General features: G+C 37.1%; 1 protein-coding gene across 2 annotated transcripts in view; it reads right to left on the bottom strand.

Annotated features, from left to right (window-relative positions):
- GALNT1 (polypeptide N-acetylgalactosaminyltransferase 1) overlaps window positions 1-18,535 on the bottom strand; it is a 91,202-nt gene that overhangs the window by 22,853 nt on the left and 49,814 nt on the right. Inside the window, exons 4-5 of one of the 2 annotated variants that reach the window (XM_072852974.1) lie at window positions 16,766-16,940; window positions 2,334-2,500 (exon numbers count right to left, since the gene is read on the bottom strand). In XM_072852974.1, the coding sequence (XP_072709075.1) occupies window positions 2,334-2,500; window positions 16,766-16,940 (342 nt within the window). Of the gene's footprint in view, window positions 1-2,333; window positions 2,501-10,134; window positions 10,153-16,765; window positions 16,941-18,535 lie in introns of those variants that run through there. The other variant, XM_072852975.1, reaches the window with a different exon arrangement.

The raw sequence follows: 18,535 nt of genomic DNA, 5'->3' as shown, positions 1-18,535 counted from the left end.
CTTGTGTCTTTCTAAAAGCAAAAGTTAATCACACCTTTCATCTAATCTGGAATACCTTTATATGGTAGCCTTGCCCTTTGCATGGGCATTCCTCCTCTACTGCCAGAGTGTAACTGTATTTAAGGCCTTTGTCCCTTCTTCCAAATTGCACTGAAATTGGCTGAAGCAGTTGAAGGTAGTATTAGGTAAGAAAGCAAAAGCAAGCAAGGGTGCCTGAGAGAGGAAAGGAACTGTCCTGGTTTCGGCTGGGATAGAGTTAATTTTCTTCCTAGTACCTGGTGTAGTGCCATGCTTTGGATTTTAGTATGAGAATAATATTGATAACACACTGATGTTTTGGCTGTCGCTAAGCGGTATTTACGTTGGTCAAGGACTTCTTTTTTCTTCAGCTCCCCATGCTCTGCCAGGTGCCCAAGAAATGGGAGGGGGCACAGCCAGGATAGTTGATCCATACTGACCAAAGGGCTATTCCATACCATATGATGTCATGCCCAGTATATAAACTGGGGGAGTTGGCCGGGGGATAGCGATTGCTGCTCGGGGACTGACTGGGCGTCGGTCGGCGGGTGGTGAGCGGCTGTATAATTTTTTTTTCCCCCCTTCTTTTTTCCCCTCCCTTGGGTTTTGTTCCTCTCTCTCTCATTGTATTCCTTCTCATTATAATTCATTATTATTATTATTTTGTTCCAATTATTAAACTGTTCTTATCTCAACCCACGAGTTTTCTTACTTTTGCTCTTCCGATTCTCTCCCCCATCCCACCGGGGGGGAGTGAGTGAGCGTCTGCGTGGTGCTTAGTTGCCAGCTGGGGCTAAACCACAACAGACTGATACAAGTGCAAACACAACCTGAGTGCATGAGCTATGCCTCCTTAGGAAAACAGGTTAGTCAGAGCTCAGTTAGCTGATACAATCTTTCTTTAGTCTACTCAGCTGCTCCACAACTAGATGTACTCTAGACGTACACAGTTTGGAATAGGTTAGTTAATGCACTAAGGCATCATACACACATGCAACCTGAAAAAGAAACTCATTATACTTTCTACCATGTTAGACATGAAGTGCAAAAATCCACTCCTAAATTTCTTCAGCTACAAAAATTCCTGTTAACCATTGTAATGGTTACTAACTATCATAAAACCTCCTGTTAACCATTGTAATCCATGCACCATAATGCTACTTAGACCATATGATCTGAAATCCACTGTCTCTTCCTACGTAGATCTTGTTGTTTGGACAACAGTCAGCCATCTTCCTCTGAAGTTGTAATTACCATAAGCAGCAGAATATGGATTTTGCATCACTGGAATCAGAAGCATCAGGCAGAGATGTCAGCATGCTGGGTGTAAAACCCTTCCATGACTAAAGCATGGGAATTCTTGCAGATACAGATAACAGCCTACAACTGGTGGCTGCCAAGACTTTTTTCTAGTGGCCTATGAGCTATTAGTCCTAGTGGAAAACTTTCAATGTAGAAATATAGAAAAAGGTTTATTCAATATAAAAATACAGAAATGTTTTTGATAAAAAAAACCATAATACCCTCTCATCTCCATTTACAAACACAACAAAAAAAAAAATCCCTCAAGTTATACTTTATAACCTATAACACCAAGGAAGATTAAGCAAGGAACAAGCCAAATACCAACTATTAACCAAAATGAAACATCAAGTATTGTCTAGAATATTATTTTTATTTCTACTATATTGTAGCTTACAAAAAATATGAAAAGATTAGAATCTAAATAAAGTTATTTTATTTTAAGAAAAAATATCAGCTTCCAGTTTTGTCTATTAATTTCATTACACGTGGAAAGTTTCATTTTGTAGCATGGAGTTTTCATCTGGAGTGCTAGTTATTGAAAAGTGGAATCTCTTACAGCATAGAAACTGAATTTCAACTTCCCATGAACTGAACAATCAAAATTAATCCCTCTGAACGCCAAGCTTGATGGTGGTAGTGATAGTAAGTTTGGATGTGTGTGAGGAACAGAGTCGCTTTCGCTATTATTCACCAGGTGATCCAAGTATTAAATGCCCTCAAGCTTTAGGAACGTGTTAAAATTCTAAATGCAAAACATGAAAGCTGTAGTAGGATAAACCCACTAGCAAATGCAAACTCTACACTGTCAACAGAAAAGTAAACAGACAGACAAACTTACACTAGCTTTCAGTGGAGAATGACCCACCTGTATTTCAAAACGGGCATTGCTCACTCTGCCTTCCCCTGCCCCAGCTACTGTGTTTTGCTGAGGAGAGGTAAGTCTCTAGAAAGTCAGTCACAATTTTTGAAGTAAAAAGAGCAGCAAGCTAAGGCATTGACGTTGTCATTACCTCTTTCACTGGCATCATCGACGAGGACGATTTCTTCCAGCATGTGTCGTGGTGACCGGTTTATCACACTATGAACAGTTCGTAGAAGTGTGCTCCAAGCCTCATTGTGAAAAACAATGACAACGCTTGTCGTGGGAAGGTTGTCTACATACACCTTCGTTTTACACCTATAAATGAAAATACAGAATATATTTGTAAAGGTCAAGCCTTCAGTTAGAACTGCAATTTTGAGGTTTATTTCTGAGCATCAGTGCTAACATTCATGATATATCAATTGTATGCAAAGTATGACAAAGGAGCAAACAGTGCACAGATTTATATCTTTACTTAAAAATACCCTGACTTTTACGTAAACATCTATGTATGTCATCCTACCACTAAGAAAGGAGAACCTCAATTCAATAACCAATTCCAGAAATGAGAGAGACATCCATATTGCTAACATACAGAAATTACAACAGATTATTTATTTCCACTACCCCTGTTTTGTGAAGAGTAGTGTGTCCAGATACACTAATCCAAGCCCCTAATTTAGGCTTGCATTCCTTCAGAGGCCAAGGGGGAAACCCTAGTACTGTAATGGGGACAGAGGGGGAATGGAGAGAGGAACACAAGATAAGAAATGTCAAGCTTAAACTAGGAAGTAAATGCAATAAAAAGTATATAATGATGTCATGGTTTAGCCCCAGTCAGCAACCAAGCACCACGCAGCCGCTTGCTTACCCTCCCCCCTCCCAGGGGGATGGGGGAGAGAAATCTGAAGAGCACAAGTCAGATAACTCATGAGCTGAGATAAGAACAGTTTAATAATTGAAATAGAATAAAATATAATAATAATAATGATGATGATGGTAATAATAATAATAAATTGTAATGAAAAGGAAAGTAATGAGACAGAAAGGAATAAAACCCAGGGAAAAATAAAAACAAACAAACAAACAACCCCCAGACAAGTGATGCAACTGCTTACCACCCACCAGCTGATGCCCATCCCATCCCCAAGCAACGATCGCTCCCCCCGGCCAGCTCCCCCCCAGTTTATATACTGAGCGTGATGTCATATGGTATGGAATAGCCCTTTGGCCAGTTTGGGTCAGCTGTCCTGGCTGTGCCCCCTCCCAATACGCCTGGCAGAGCATGGGAAGCTGAAGAGTCCTTGACTTAGTATAAGCACTACTTAGCAACAACTAAAACATCAGTGTGTTATCACATTATTCTCATGCTAAATCCAAACCACAGCACTATCCCAGCTACTAGAGAGAAAATGAGCTCTATCCCAGCCAAAACCAGGATATACACAAAGAGGGGTTTTTTTCATCCTAATTGTTTACATGTTGGAAGTGCTATAAAGGTTCATCAAATTAAGAGAATTATATTCACATTCCAAAGTTAGCATGGAAGACCATAGGTTTAGCTCTCCTAACAGCATATACAGGACATTTATGCAAAATATGACATACACTCCAAGTAACCCCACATGTAGCCAACATTTTACACTCCGCAATGCTATTTTAAAACTAGTGATACTTTCAGTATCTCCTAGAAAAATCAATACACTGTACATAAAATACTCTTAACAATTCTAAAAATACAATTCTGCTCTAAAAAATAACCATGCAAATTTAAGTGCTCTCTGCACAGATCTCTTCCTCCTGCACGTTCAAAGTCACACACAGGAACTTACATAGGATTCGATGGTACTAAATCCTTTAAGAATCAAAGCTAAACAGATATATGCAGATCTCAAACACAAGGAAAACATTGAGGTGGAAAAAGAAATACATTCAATGGAGCTTCATTCCAACAAAAAAGCTTTTATTAGATCCCAAATTATTGTGTCGATTCACTGTAATGTAACCTGATCTAAATGCTATTAAAATACGTTAAGTATTCGTGACTATCACCTTAACAGTAATGCTGTCTGAGGACTTGAGAAGTATGTAGTGAACATTCTCTACCCTAAACATGTAAAAACAACACCCAAGGAACAGCCTGCCAATACAGGATCATGGTGTCAGTATCTAATCCCACCCCAACCAGTGACACCAGGAACATCAGCCAAAACTGGCTCCCAACATGAATATTTTATTTGCTGGATAACTTGGTTAGCCAGAGCTCTTCTAAGTGAGAGCAGCTCTCATAGCACATAGGCATTTCAGCTCTGAGGTGGTGACAAAAGCCTAATGTGCACAGAGATCCCAGAAAAGATCAGTAAGTCCAGGTACAATTGAAGAAATATTTGGAAGAGCTTCTGTGGAATCATGTTTCATTTCTGAGAATTGAAGCAGTAGGATCAGGCACTATCTGTCTGCAATATTATACTTACTTCTTATACAATTATGGCCAAATTTAATTATTCACCACACTGAAGTGAACATCATAAAATCTTTAGGGAAAGCAGCCATATATCCCTATGTCTTCCAATTTAATTCACATGTAAAAAAACTTGCAAAGCATGCCAACTGATAAAGTTATTTCTGTGGTATCACTTGAAAAATAAGATAGCTTTTCACAAAAATGCTATGAATTTTTCAGCTGAAATTTAATCGTAAGCCAAATAATTTTTCGCCCATGTTTCTCACTTGTTCAGCCTGTTTTGCTACTTTAAAACCAAATTCTCAGTGTTTTATTCCTTCTGCTGCACTGCTCCCTAGACCAGAAAATAAGTGTCTGATTGTAGACTTTCAGCTACAGTAGTAATACAAATCCACCAATTGTTCCTCTACTTTTTGACAGAATATTTGTAAAAAAGTTGAGAGAAGCTTGTTAGCAGTTCTCTGTGAAAAGCAATAACAATGTGTCATTCACCAGGAATATCTTGCTGGGGTGGCCACAGGATCTACTATTGTTATATGAAATCTCTCATCTCCAGCCTTGCTTTTTTTTTTTTTTACAGTTTTACAGAAGATTTTATTTTACAGAGCTCATATCAATGAACTGGTGTAATAAAAGCCAGCCAAGTGACCAGGGACTACCATGTTTATAAACCATTATGCTGTCCAAAGTATAAATATAGCAAAACATTTAAAATCCATCTTTGAAGGGGAACTTTTTAGCACTAAGAGGAAGGCTTACAGGAATTTTTTGGGACACCCATCCCCCCTGCAAGGCATTCCCACTGTCCTGTCCTGCAGGAGGTGAACATCCTCCTTTCCATAATAAGACTTGCCTATTCTCACCCCCAGAGATCAACCCTTTCTGGGGTAATAATTTAAGAGTGACCCTAGACTGGCTTGCTTACAAATATGTAAAAGGCTGCCATGGGTAACACAAGGGTGTTTCGTAACAAAACTGGCTTGGAATTTTTTGAATGCTATTCTTAATAAAGTGTTTGGTGTGAAGTTATTCTGGAAAGATTCACTGTTGCAGGCAGGATAAAGGAAAGAATTAATAGTACAATATCAAATTTTTAATAGTCCTTTCACCTGCCTTTCTATATATACTTTTTCACTATTTTTGTACAAATTTTTGTGAATATATACAAATAAAAAAACCTGGTTTTAGTTTTGAAAACACTGACATACACTCCTTCCCCCCCCAGGAACATATTGCTGCACTACACGAGACAAATAGAACAGTTGAAGCCTGTGATTAGAGCATTAGCCTTCTATGTAAGTCTTAAACCTCATGTTTTATTCTTACTGAAAAACATTTAAATTAAGAATCCTTTTTGTCTTTTGTTTGAAAAGAAATTACCCCAGAAAGGGATTACTACAGAATTTAAAATAAAGCATTAGTTTCAACCAACAGTTATGCAATATTAGTAGGAGAATATAACCATGAAGGGTATGACACATAGGGTATGAATTAAAGACAATTTGAATTTTAATTAACTACTAATACATTATGTTCCTTTTGTTGGATCATGCCTCAAACAGTTCTAAAATTGAGTGCATAATATTAGGAAGGCATACCATCTCCAGTAATTTAATGAAGACTCCAAACGGCATTTGCAAATGTCTACTTCATATGGAATGCATCATCCTTTCCTTAATCTATAGCATTCACCATGCAAACGCTCGGCTAATATGACTCCATATATTATTTAGATTGTGGAAACTCCCCCAAAATGTCAGACATTTTAAATGCAAGCAGAGACTTACTGCCCTATTACTAAAGACACAGAAAAAGAATAGGCCAGATTGTTAAAATATGATCAAGACAAAAAGCCTAATTAGTCTACATTTTTTGATGTACACATTCCAATGCTCAAAACAGTAATGTTATTTCATAGCAAGCCTCCCTCTCATGCACTGAAATCCCCACCTTCAGCTGCATTAGCCTTGTATTCTTCCCTAATATTTGATTTCTTGCTTTCATGTAATTAGGAAATAAAATGGAAAATAAATTAGGAAATAAAAAAGTTATCCAAGATCTTTACTGCCCCATCAAAATCAGATTTGAGTAAAAAAAATTAAGTTTACAAGCTAGATTTTTAAAAGTTGTTTTACAAAGGAGCCATGGGACTATAAAAATATGATTCTGCTCCAATCTCTGTAAGATGCTTATACACATTCTTCACAGAATTTCACCTTTTTGCAATTTTGCATCACATATTCAGAATACTTTAGCCCAGTTCCTTATAACTACATGGTTACTCCCAGGTCCATATGTTCCCAAGAGCACAAGGCAGTGTAACAGGTCCAAATCCTTCATAACTTGAATTTAAGTTTCATGGACTATAAGCAAAGGGAGGAGGACAGATCCTAGCATATGTGTGTATAACACTGCTAAAGAACAGTGATAGCAAAATAAATACAAGTTGTACTCCCTAACACCCTGTAGTCTGATTTCAAAGTTTTAAATCCATTACAAGAGTTTTTAAAATGGAAGGCCAAAAGCAACAATGAGTTGTGTTACGCTTCTCCATTATCACAACTTTTTGTGAAGGTGTTAATTGAATCTTATCAGAAGCTGCGCACATTTTAGATAGGGAGATATTCAGAAAAAAAGTATCAGAAAATTTTATTCAGTGGATTATGTATAGCCACTTGAAAACTACCTGATGCTACTTCAAATGCACCTGAAGAGCCTCTGAATAAACTGCTTTCCTACTTTCTCTTTCAGCCTGGGTACAAATAGTCCACAAGAGACCTTACAAAAATAATCAGAAAAGACATCAAGTAAGGCAATTCTGTCCAAATAAAATTAAGCCATTAATCTCAGAGTTTAATTGCTGCTTCAGCACAATCTTGCACGGAAAGAAGACAACTCTTCATTTTGCACTTCCTACAACACCACAACCATATACTCTCAACCCTCCTCCACACCTGGCAGAACTAGAAGCCTCTCTCTTCTCTCATGCCAGTGAAGGAATGAGAAAAACATACTTCACCACTGCAAGGACAGAAGAAATCTACCAGGCCATCTTACAAGATCCTTCATTTGAATTCCTCAGAAGGTGAAATTCCTCTGATACCTATCTGCTCTGCTCAGTGCCCAACTCAGAGATCGGGCTTACCCACTGTAGCCATCAGCAGCCGAGACGCAGAGATGCCAGGAACTCAGGACAGCACCCTTCGCTACCCCCATGCCACCTCTTTCAGTTTACTGTTGGGACTTTCACAAACACTTCAAATATTACCTTAAAAAAATGCAACTGTGCAGCCATCATATTACAGAATAGCACCTGGCATTTTATCAATACCTTGAAATTGTATTCATGAATCAATTTACTTAGAAATTATTCCTAAACCCCAAAATTGACTGCTACATGTGTAATATTGTCATATCTTGAAAGACAAATATATACAATGTTAGCAGTGATCTGTTTGAACACCCTTCAAAGTCACACTAAATCATTTCTGAAAGTAATGTAAAAACAGGATTTAATATCCTGATAGCTCTTAAATACTTCTGTTTCATAGGCTAAAGAATCACATCCACAAAAAAGCTACAAACAGGGTAGGGGAAATCAATCATACACTACCATAATGTTTATGCAGTGAGACACAGTGAGGAAAATCTCATTCACTGAGGCAAAACATGAAAAAAAAAATTTAGGTAATTTTCTAGAAAGATTATGTCATAATTATATACTGCATTAGAAATAAATGCTGAATTTCTACATACTACAGGGCAGATCTCTACCCCTTCTGATGCTGCCAACAGCTTATTCTCTACAGAGGAGCAATGAAGAGGACAAGTAACATTGGAACGTTTTTCTTTTAAATATGGAATTTTCAAAACAAGGCCACTCATGCTTACCTAATCACAAAAAGGAATAGACTCAGACACTACCTGAACCATGATTTGCTATACCTGATACCAATTTTATTCCCAGATTCCACCAGCCTTTCATAGGAACAAGGCATGACCAATAATTTACAGTGGCTCAAAAACATCAACAGCAGTAAAATACATATGCAATCCTTGTTTTCTAGGCCAGTGCACACAGCGCAGAGTACTCTGATAAAGGACAGAGATGGAACACAAGCAAAAGTGTCTCCTGTGCACCAAGCAGTTCAGTTGGGAAATCCCAGTGGAGCTCAGACCGGAGCTTGTACGTGCAGTACGATAACGCAGTGCTGATGCATTTTTGAAAGCTGTACTAGCAACGGATTGGGGCAGGGAGGGAAACATATTTAGTAATCTTACAAATTTAGTACTATCTTTTATCTTGCAAACTACAAACAGCAGTTATAAACAAACTGCATCCCAGAACTTAAATTTGATGAAGGAGTAATCCAAGTCTTGCTGAAAATCAGGTTAAAGCTGAAGTTTTGAAGAAATGCTACACAGCACAGCCCCTGTAATAAATATGTTTAATATTACTGATGTAGTACAAACAGCATACTCTTCAGTATTAAAATATATTGGAGTCTCTGGGAAGTAAGCACTGGTATCCTTAGACTTGAAAATACACATTTATTTTCTGTTGAGGTTACCAAAGTTAATGTCAGATCGGCAGAGAATATCAGAAAATCTGAACTCCTCTCATGAAACCTCTTTAATTACTGATATCTGATTAATGTCGCTGCAGTGCCATAAAATGTCAGTACTCCATTGTTTAGATGTCCATTTGCCGTAAGTTATAGCCTGCAATAAAGTTAATGTAACAAAGCTGAGGCACAGCTATGCCCAACACAAAAACTCCTCTCTGCTTAAATCATGGATGAAAACAGTTTTGAAGTAAAACTCAGTCACCCTGAAGCTGCTGAGACTGACCTACATTTCCATCAGAGGATAACGCCCTGTAGCAGGGGTGGCAGAGAAAGTGTCAAAACACTACAGCAAAAACTACCAGCATTCAAGTCAAGTGGTGTGCTTCTGGTAAACACTGACTTCATCTTTCCTGGATATGAGCAGCAGCCTCATGATATCATTATGAACAAGGGTGTTAATAAATCTGCTTCTGACAAAAATGTTAAGAATACACCAAGCCTTCAAATTGAAGACAATCGAGCTGGATAAAGATCAAATTTTCACACAGAAACAACACAGCTAAAAGGGCTAAAAGCAATACTTCTAAGAAAGATGGAATCACTGACTGTCGTAACATGCCAAACCACTTTTCGCTACACAGACTTCGCATACAACCACAGTTTTAACTTGTGGCCGCACAAAGAGAAAGCACTGCAGATAAGGTTGCAAAAAAGACTTCACACTACCCCTGAAGCTGCTTCTTGCAATCAAATCAGAACAATTTGGTTTAGAAAGAGGTCTTCATTTCTGTAATTCATATCACAACTCAAATTAATCTGTCTGAACAGGTGACCTCAATGCAGGCAAATCCCTTCTTATTTAAACACTTCCATCCAGCCTGCTTAGTATCTGCCTTCAATAGTATTATGTAATTTACCTGACATCAAGAGTATGAAATTTTCCTTTCTTCTGATCTCAAAGATTTGGATATAAGAAAGGTCGCATTATCTCATGAGTCAAGTAGAAATCTTCTTTAGACCCTGGAAACAAAATCCAAAATGGTCCTTAAAACCATTGTGGTTACAGAATTCAAGCAGAATTTCACAAAAATAATCAGCTGCAATTGACAATTTTCCTTGTCCTGAAAGTGATCACAGGAAAGCATCTCTTGACAGAAGCAAAAACAATTCTGTCCTCAAAGACTGAAATTGAACCTTAAGTTCTCTAGCCAAATTATTTTCCATACTTCACCTATCAGTTTGAATGAAGTTCAGGATATGGCTGCTCATCAAAAAGGGAAGACACTTGTAACTAAGAATGAGATTGCCAAGTGTTTGTGTGTATATATAGACACACACGTATATATGTATGCATATATATGTGTGTATATATATGTCAATATATAAAAAAACAGTTTACAGGAAGCAAGCTGATTTTTAAAGTGACTTTTTTCCCCCCTCAACTTTCTCTAGGAAAAAGATTTATAGGTAATTTCTTCCAGCCAACTCATTAAGTCAACGTGAACAAGAACATTTCCAAATGTTGATTCTACAGTGGGCCAGTAACAAGATATATGCACCACAAAAGCCAGATGAAAAAACATTCCTGCTTGAAAGAATTGTAAAGTCTTTAATACCTCACAGACTTTCAGACTTCCAGCATGACATTGCTGAAAGTTACATTGCTGGTCATCAGATCAGTAGATTTCCTTTACAGATGCAAGGTTAATTAACAGCCTGGATTTCTTGCTTGTAACAAAAAGTTGAATAAAATTCTGAAGTCTTCCCCACCTATGTTGACAACTTTGCTCTTTTTTATGATCTTTTACATCACTATGACCTGAGCTAAATGAATACCAAAAGTTCACAAAGCATATCACAAATGTATGGAGCTATTTAAATCCTCAGGACCTTATGGGGATTTTAATACACACCTTCTGTAAAGAAAGTCCCCCCCCCCATGTTCCACCTAATCCGGTGCAACTGTGGGCTGCTGCGAAAAGCAATAGTCCCACTTTTCACCATTACAGTTTTGTCCCATTCCCTTCTTTGCACCAGATCTGGTAATCATACAGATGCAGGGTGTGTTGCTTCAGCTGGCTGATTCAACAAAATACACTTTTTTCCCCCTTTTTGGTGTGCAATCCTCCATCCAGTCAGTGAATGCCAAGGCCACACAATTGTCAGATCAGTATCAACAGAAGCAGTGAGAAAACTTCTTTTGGCTGCAGTCCACATTTACACCAGATTATATGTAGTACAAAACTACCCCCTTAGCTCTCCTCCTGAATTAAAATAATTAAAAGAAAGGAGAGCACACCTTCACAAGCCTCACATCGAAGCAAATACTTCAAGTGCTGCCATTTAAAAAAAACCCATAAAATGTCACACATTTGAGTTCTGAAAGCATGGTCTTGCACTTGTGCCTTTACTAGTTTTACCATGAATAGGTTTACTCAAACTATTTTCCTCACACAGGGAGTGTGTAAATTTTATGTGTCCTATTATGATTCAGCTGTAGTCTCTTAAAGTATACAGCAAATCAATTTGTTTTCCGAAGTTAAAAGTCCAAATTCCAGTGTATTCTCACATGTATTTTTCAGGCTTAAAATCAACAATACATTTTTAAAGCACACCTATGAAAACCAGATTGCAGTCCCATAACTGAAAAGCATTCTATTGTATCATCTACATAACAGTGCCTAAATCTAAAGCCTAAATCTAAACAGTTCTTTCTAAGCAAAGAGATGACAGAATTAGTCATATGAAGGACTTACTCAGAAAGGAGCCCAGCATAATTGCTATAAACTCCACAACATTTATGTAAATTAGATGCAGAAGAATGGCTTTTAACCCCAGAAAAAAAAAGTCTACTTCCTCCCAACTATGAAAGTAAGCTTGGCAGCAGGAACTGAGCAGGGTAGTTTGATTCAGTAAAAAAGCCTTCAATAATAACTTAAACTGACCACATTACTGTAGCATTTAAACATTAAGGTCTTAGTTAGAGATCCGCATCTTATTCTTCTATTAAGTGGCTGAAGTCATAGTTTGTATGAATTTAGACCCAGTTCACTCAAGTATGAAGGGCCATCTGGCTAAAGAACTCTGGTTATACCCTAACACAATCTATACCACTCAAAACCCAACATACATACTTCTTGAATACAGAAAGTTTGAGAAAAGGACAGTTAAAAGATCCCAAACGTTATGCAGAACTAACTGAGGTATAATAAGATGTCCGATATCCTTAATTCTGGCAAAATTCTACCAACTAAGGAACAAAATTACATGGAAGATCTTTTATGCCAAGTTCTACAGAAACTGCAGCCTTGGAGAGAGGGTTGCCAAGGTATCTCAAAGCTATCCACACACCTCCTTGCTGCAGGTCTGCTTGGGGAAGCCCATCACCTTTCCACAAAATAACATCCTGCAAAATATGACACTCTCCTAGGGCTGTATCACAAGCTCCAGTCGGGACCAGAGCTTACATGAACAACATTATTCTGTCCCAGCTATGCCTCCATTGTTTCCAGCCTTGACCACTTGTGCCTGGAAAAGAAGAGTGTTTTAAGATCCTTTTCTAGTGTAAAAAAAGTCAGAATTGAGTTTAAACTTTCACACCAGGACCCAAATGTCTCCTTAAATGTTTTATATATCCCACAAATTATTAAATAATGACTACAGCCTGGAAAGCTCAGCCTTAGAACACAGTACTCATCTTCATTTTACAAAGCAGCTTCCAAGTCACCTCAGATTGAGAGCTAAACCAAGTCATACCACCCCTACGAATTTCATGCATTTAACCACACCACTTTCCAGGCTGAATACCAGTCTAAGACACATAGGCACAGCTGAACACCTATTTTTAGTCATTGACACCTATTTCATTCATTGCCTCCCTCATCTTCAGCAAAACCAAGGCAAGACGCATGTTCCTAATCACCCATCTTTTACTCTTTGCTGTCATGTCAAGCCCACAGCTGCGTATTTTCCTGGCAACTATGAATCAACTCCCACTTCGATGACTGATTCACAGATCAGAATAAGATGCACTTACAATAATTATTCTATTAACAACTTAAAACCAACCTGCTATCCCCAGCTGCTTGTACCCCTGCAACATCCCTCCAGAGGTTGTGGCACTGTCATTATATTAGTTATACTAACATGCCCCAGTCCAGATTCAGGGAAGTATCCAGGCTAAGAGAATTACTTCTAGTTTATTTTTTTCTGTTAAGCAAATCATTTAATTGGGACAACAAAAAGAATAAGTAGAATAATGTTCCTGCTTGCAGACACAAAGTGACTAGCAATTCAGGCATGTCAATGATTTTAAAGGCATCTATGTTTCTCAGTAATTTTGTGCCAAATAATAAAAATAAATATAAACCTGTTAATACAACTGGGGCACAGCTCAGCAGAACACAGATTTCAACTGCTGTAGATGTCTTGTACTGAGGAGTTCCCTGAGCTGCAGAAGTGCCTAGGAGTTATTAAAAGAGCTCACATTTTTGTTCTTTTAGTAAGGAAACAGAATTTCTAGGCCAAAACATAAACATGTTGCCCTAAGTGGGTCATCTGTAGAGATTAACCTATGAGCCCCCGGAAGCAGACGTGCAAGACAGAACACGTAACCCACGAAGGTATTCGCTGCCTCGAGGACCGAGCAGGTACGCAAACATGCTTGCCTTCCCACAGGTGACAGAGGGTTTTGGCAGAACCAGAAATTAATGTGAAGGATAACGTAGACTACTTCAAAAGCTGCTCTCCAGCTGACAGGTTATGCAATCCCCATTAAATATATGTGGCAAACTGGTCCTGGCACACTTAATTCCACCAGCTTTTGAATCATTAACTGTTAGGGAACACTTTCAGACTTCTGCACTTCAGAAGAACCGACATACCAGAGAATTATAAGACGTGAAATAGTCACATCTTCCCCCCACACCACATTAAAGGAAGCAGCCCACAAAACCTGTGAAGGAAATAACTACATGGTTGAACAGCTAAGTGTGTCTTTGCACATATCCCGCTTTTTCAAAACCTTGATTGAAAGTGCTACTGGCAGCTGTGCTGTAAGCACATAAATGTGGTAAGGAATGATTAGAAATTACCCATTCTCCTTCTCCCCAAACTATTTCCCTATTAGCAGGGATATAGATAGAACAAGTTATAACAGAAGCAACTCTACTAATGCAGCAGAAAGTGTTTCTTATCATGTGAGTATTTTCACTAATCAGATAAATGCTTTCATAAGCCATACATAAAACACCAGAGCATATTTATAGTTTTCACAATTCTGAAAATGGCTACAGTGTTCTTAGAAAGTAATATTAATCCACACGTACAGATTAAGATAGCCTTGCATTGTAAACACAGTATTGTTCTCAAATTTGCTGGGGAAATGTTAACACACTCCCCAACTTCTTAATTAGTATGACCTTATACAGTACATACTGAAAAGATGACAAGAGGAAGAGCTTTTGGGGGACTATTTTTCTCTCAAAATCTACTAAAAATGCACACAGCAAGTGTTAAAATTGTTGGCAACAATTTACAAAAACAGAAAGTCCAACTTTGCCCTGAGACCTTACCTAAAATTTTATTCTAAGATTCCACTTGCACACACGTAGTATAGTGACAGTATTTGTGTCCATACAAATGGAAAAGAGAAACAAATACAACATTACTAAATTTATAATGCATGAAACACAATAACTGCAGAGCATAGCCAAGTGGGCAAGACAAAAAATCCCTATAGCTCAACTTGATTTTAAAATTGTAATTTCATTTGTCTGGAAAAGCTTGAGTGATGCTTAGGTAATAAATTTTTAATAGTTTATAACAACGTCTCTTTCCATGTTTGGTTAATTCAAAGTCTAGACTTCACAAAGCTTACAATTAAGTCGACTTTTTAGATCCACAAATTTATTTTCTTATCTTTGTACTTACACTATAAAAATGGTAGAATATACACATGCAAGTTTACCAACATGAATGCTGATAAACAGATGATGTTATTTAGTTTCTTCCATACTTCCAGGGTCATAATGAAAAACTACTCATGTTTACCTTCCAAATAACCAACTGTTGTAACAAAACTTTGGGGAAATGATAGTTAATTCCTTCCATTCAGCTCTTCCAGAAAAACCACCACAGAAATCACCCCAAATTAGCATCCCAGCTTTGACAAAAGTCTCCAATGAAACTCATTATTTTCCTTGCAGCTAAAACAAGTTGAGAATGCTAACTACAAGTTCTTAACCAGTGGAAGTCACCACTTTACAGTGAGGCAATGTCTTATCCTATAGAGAGTGTGATACAAGGGGCAGACACTACCCATGAATCTGTATGAATGCCAAGAGATCCCACTGCCAAGTTATAACCACAATCAGAGCAATAATGCGAGAGAAAAGGATAACCCCAAACAACATCTGTCAGTTTTCAAAGAAAATCCTGCAAGTTCATGATTTGCATTCTTCCACTATACTGAGAAACAGGCAAGTAGTGACCATAAAATCTGACTAATAATATATCTGAAAATCAATTGAAAAGTTACATTAATTCAAACTTATGAAATCATATTTTGAAATATATATGGTTCAATTAAGAACACCAGCACTACCAGGAACTCACGTGCTACATAGAATCACATTCAATACAATAGATGAAGATACCTAGCTCTTTACCACTCATTAAAAATGAAAAGTGGTCAGAGCTTCATCTCATTCTTCTAATGTTACCTTCTGAGGTAGGAAATGAAAACAAATTAATCCAGCAGCTAGGCCTTGTGTATACAGAAGCAACAGCAGAGCTTCTAAAGAAATGGGGTTTCTATAGCATCTGATTCTTGCAAGAGAGAATGCAGATAATTGATTGGGAAAATCTTGTTTCATGAGCTTTATTTAACTTGAGAGTCCCTTTACATAAACCAGAGGGGTTGGGGGTGGGGGGAGTCATCAGCTACCCCGTCAGAGTAGCCCCAGGAGAGTAAAGCAAGCTTAGTTTTATTTAAAACAAGGCTACCATTTTCTTTTTAATTACTTACCACTCAAATAGCTCTGAAAAGATCAATATTTCAGAGGCAAGATCAGAAACAAACCAGGCGAATATCAGAAAACATTATAATGCAATCTAAATGAGGCTTTGCACATTTCATTAGGTAAGAAATTTTTAAAGTATTTCATTCTCATCATCAAATCTTTTCTATTTCATATAATGCAGAATTTTAGTCTGCCTCATTACAAGCAGTGCATGAATTTTTCAAATAAGTAATTTTTTCCTGAAATGCCAAGTCTTAAGTTAACTTTGTTTTCCTTCAACCAAATTAATTTCTATTCCCCAAACAGGCTTCATACTTGTAATCAGATTCAAAGTTAAATAACACTGAAGAAAACTGGTTTCTGCGGTTCAATCTTATTTTACAAGTACGTACCATATATACAAGAAATCCTCCTACTTTTCACTTCAACAGTAATATCTTACAGAACTGAACTCTTGTTTTAGATCACTCTTTGCACATTCTTCATTTAAGTAGAGTACATTTTTAATACAACATAAAGCACTTACCCTTCTAACCTGACATCAGGTAAAGATCTGTTGAGTGCAATCATTTCACTTGCCATTAAATTAAATTGATTTATTTTAAACATTTCTTTCATTTTTTCTTGCTCCTCTTTCGGAATGACCACAGGCTTCCCCATCTCTCCAGGTCCTTCATGTGGTTTTTGTATGGGTTCTGGAACTAAGAATAAATAAAATGTTGGTAACTACTTATATGCTTGCTTTTGTTTGTTTATACTTTATTTTACACTGTAGGAGTGTTCCTGTTTAAAACAGAGTTCTAAACCCACCAGGTTTTGGAAGTCAAAACAAATCTTCATATTTGGGAGTTTAACAGAAGTCATTAAGCACTACTCTTAGACACCACAATTCATTTGAAAAAACAGTAAGGGTTTGTATCTATCCATCATCACGTCCTAATTGACTTTATTGTTAAAATTCTGGAACACCACACATTTATATCCCAGATTGTTCTTGCACACACAAGCTTTTCAGGAAGAGATGAATTTGCCTTTACAGGGATTTTAGTAACGATTAAATCACAGTAAAATTGTAACTTCACATTTATTTCCACATTTTTATTTTGACAGAATGACATGGGCATTTACAGCTTAGAAATAATTTCTTGTGGTTTTACATTATTTTTAGTCAACATAATTACATTTTGGAGTTTAACATTAGTACTCAAAATGGAAACAGTAACACTTAACATGTTTAAACCAAAGAAATCTTAAATATCAAATATCTGATCAAACTGATGAGGGAGAGAGGGAGGAGAAAAGGAATCCAGACTCTTTAATTATTTGGGTTTTGAAACAAAAGTAGTGAAAAACTAAAACATTAAAGAACTATGCTACATTTTCTTTACAAATACCCATTTACTCTTCTCCTGAACTGAAATGTTTTAAATGCTCGAATACTGAATTTGAAATATATTACTACTTTACAAATTCAGTACAAATTTTAATTTAAAAAAATAGTAATTTAAGATCTTAACAGAGGAACAGGAAGTGTTTTAAAATAAAGGCACCAAAGCCCTCAGTAATAAGCCTAGCTTCAAATTACCTTTAATTTGAATCTAGGGCAGCACAGTGTAATTAAAGCTTATGCCAAGAGCAAATAGCCATGTAAAGAATAAAAATAAAATTTTAAAAAAGCCCACGCCTTCCATCCTTGCTGAAACACTAAGACTTAAAATAGATACTGACTAATAAGTGAAACATTTTGCTGGTTTGCATTTAGCATTAAATTGGTTACAAACACGTGTTCCTTGAGAAACTTTCATTTTCAAGTACCTGAAGCAACTGCACTAGTTGCATTAACACAGTAACATTTAGCAGAGAAAATCCTCCCACCACTGAGGTGCCTTCTTTTTATCAAACTCCCCTTGTCTGCAAGTTGAGATATATACTAGAAGGTGCCAGCCAGCTACTCATACACTAAAAAATTGATAGAATCAGTATGCCCAAGCAGATCCTGAGCAAACTGATTTAGGCGCTTGTTTTAACCATGGGTTAAACCCATGGTTTGAACCCGCATCAAAACTTGTGATTTGTGATTGCATAACCTTTTAAACTAGAATTTGAGCCTTTTGGGGGTAATCAACATAAAGTTATGCTATACAATAAGGCAATTAGTTGGGCTTAATTTTATATATTCAGCTTGGTTTTATTATGTAGGCTATCATAACTATTTTTATTAAGTGTATAGCAATTAGTATATAGGTTCACTTAGAAAATGATTACATGATGAGTGTTCAACATACCTAAAATCATT

This window comes from Ciconia boyciana, chromosome 2 (assembly GCF_034638445.1).
Source record: "Ciconia boyciana chromosome 2, ASM3463844v1, whole genome shotgun sequence".
Taxonomy (NCBI): domain Eukaryota; kingdom Metazoa; phylum Chordata; class Aves; order Ciconiiformes; family Ciconiidae; genus Ciconia; species Ciconia boyciana.
The sequence above is the reverse complement of the archived record's forward strand: the minus strand, read 5'-3'. Positions and strand labels throughout refer to the sequence as shown.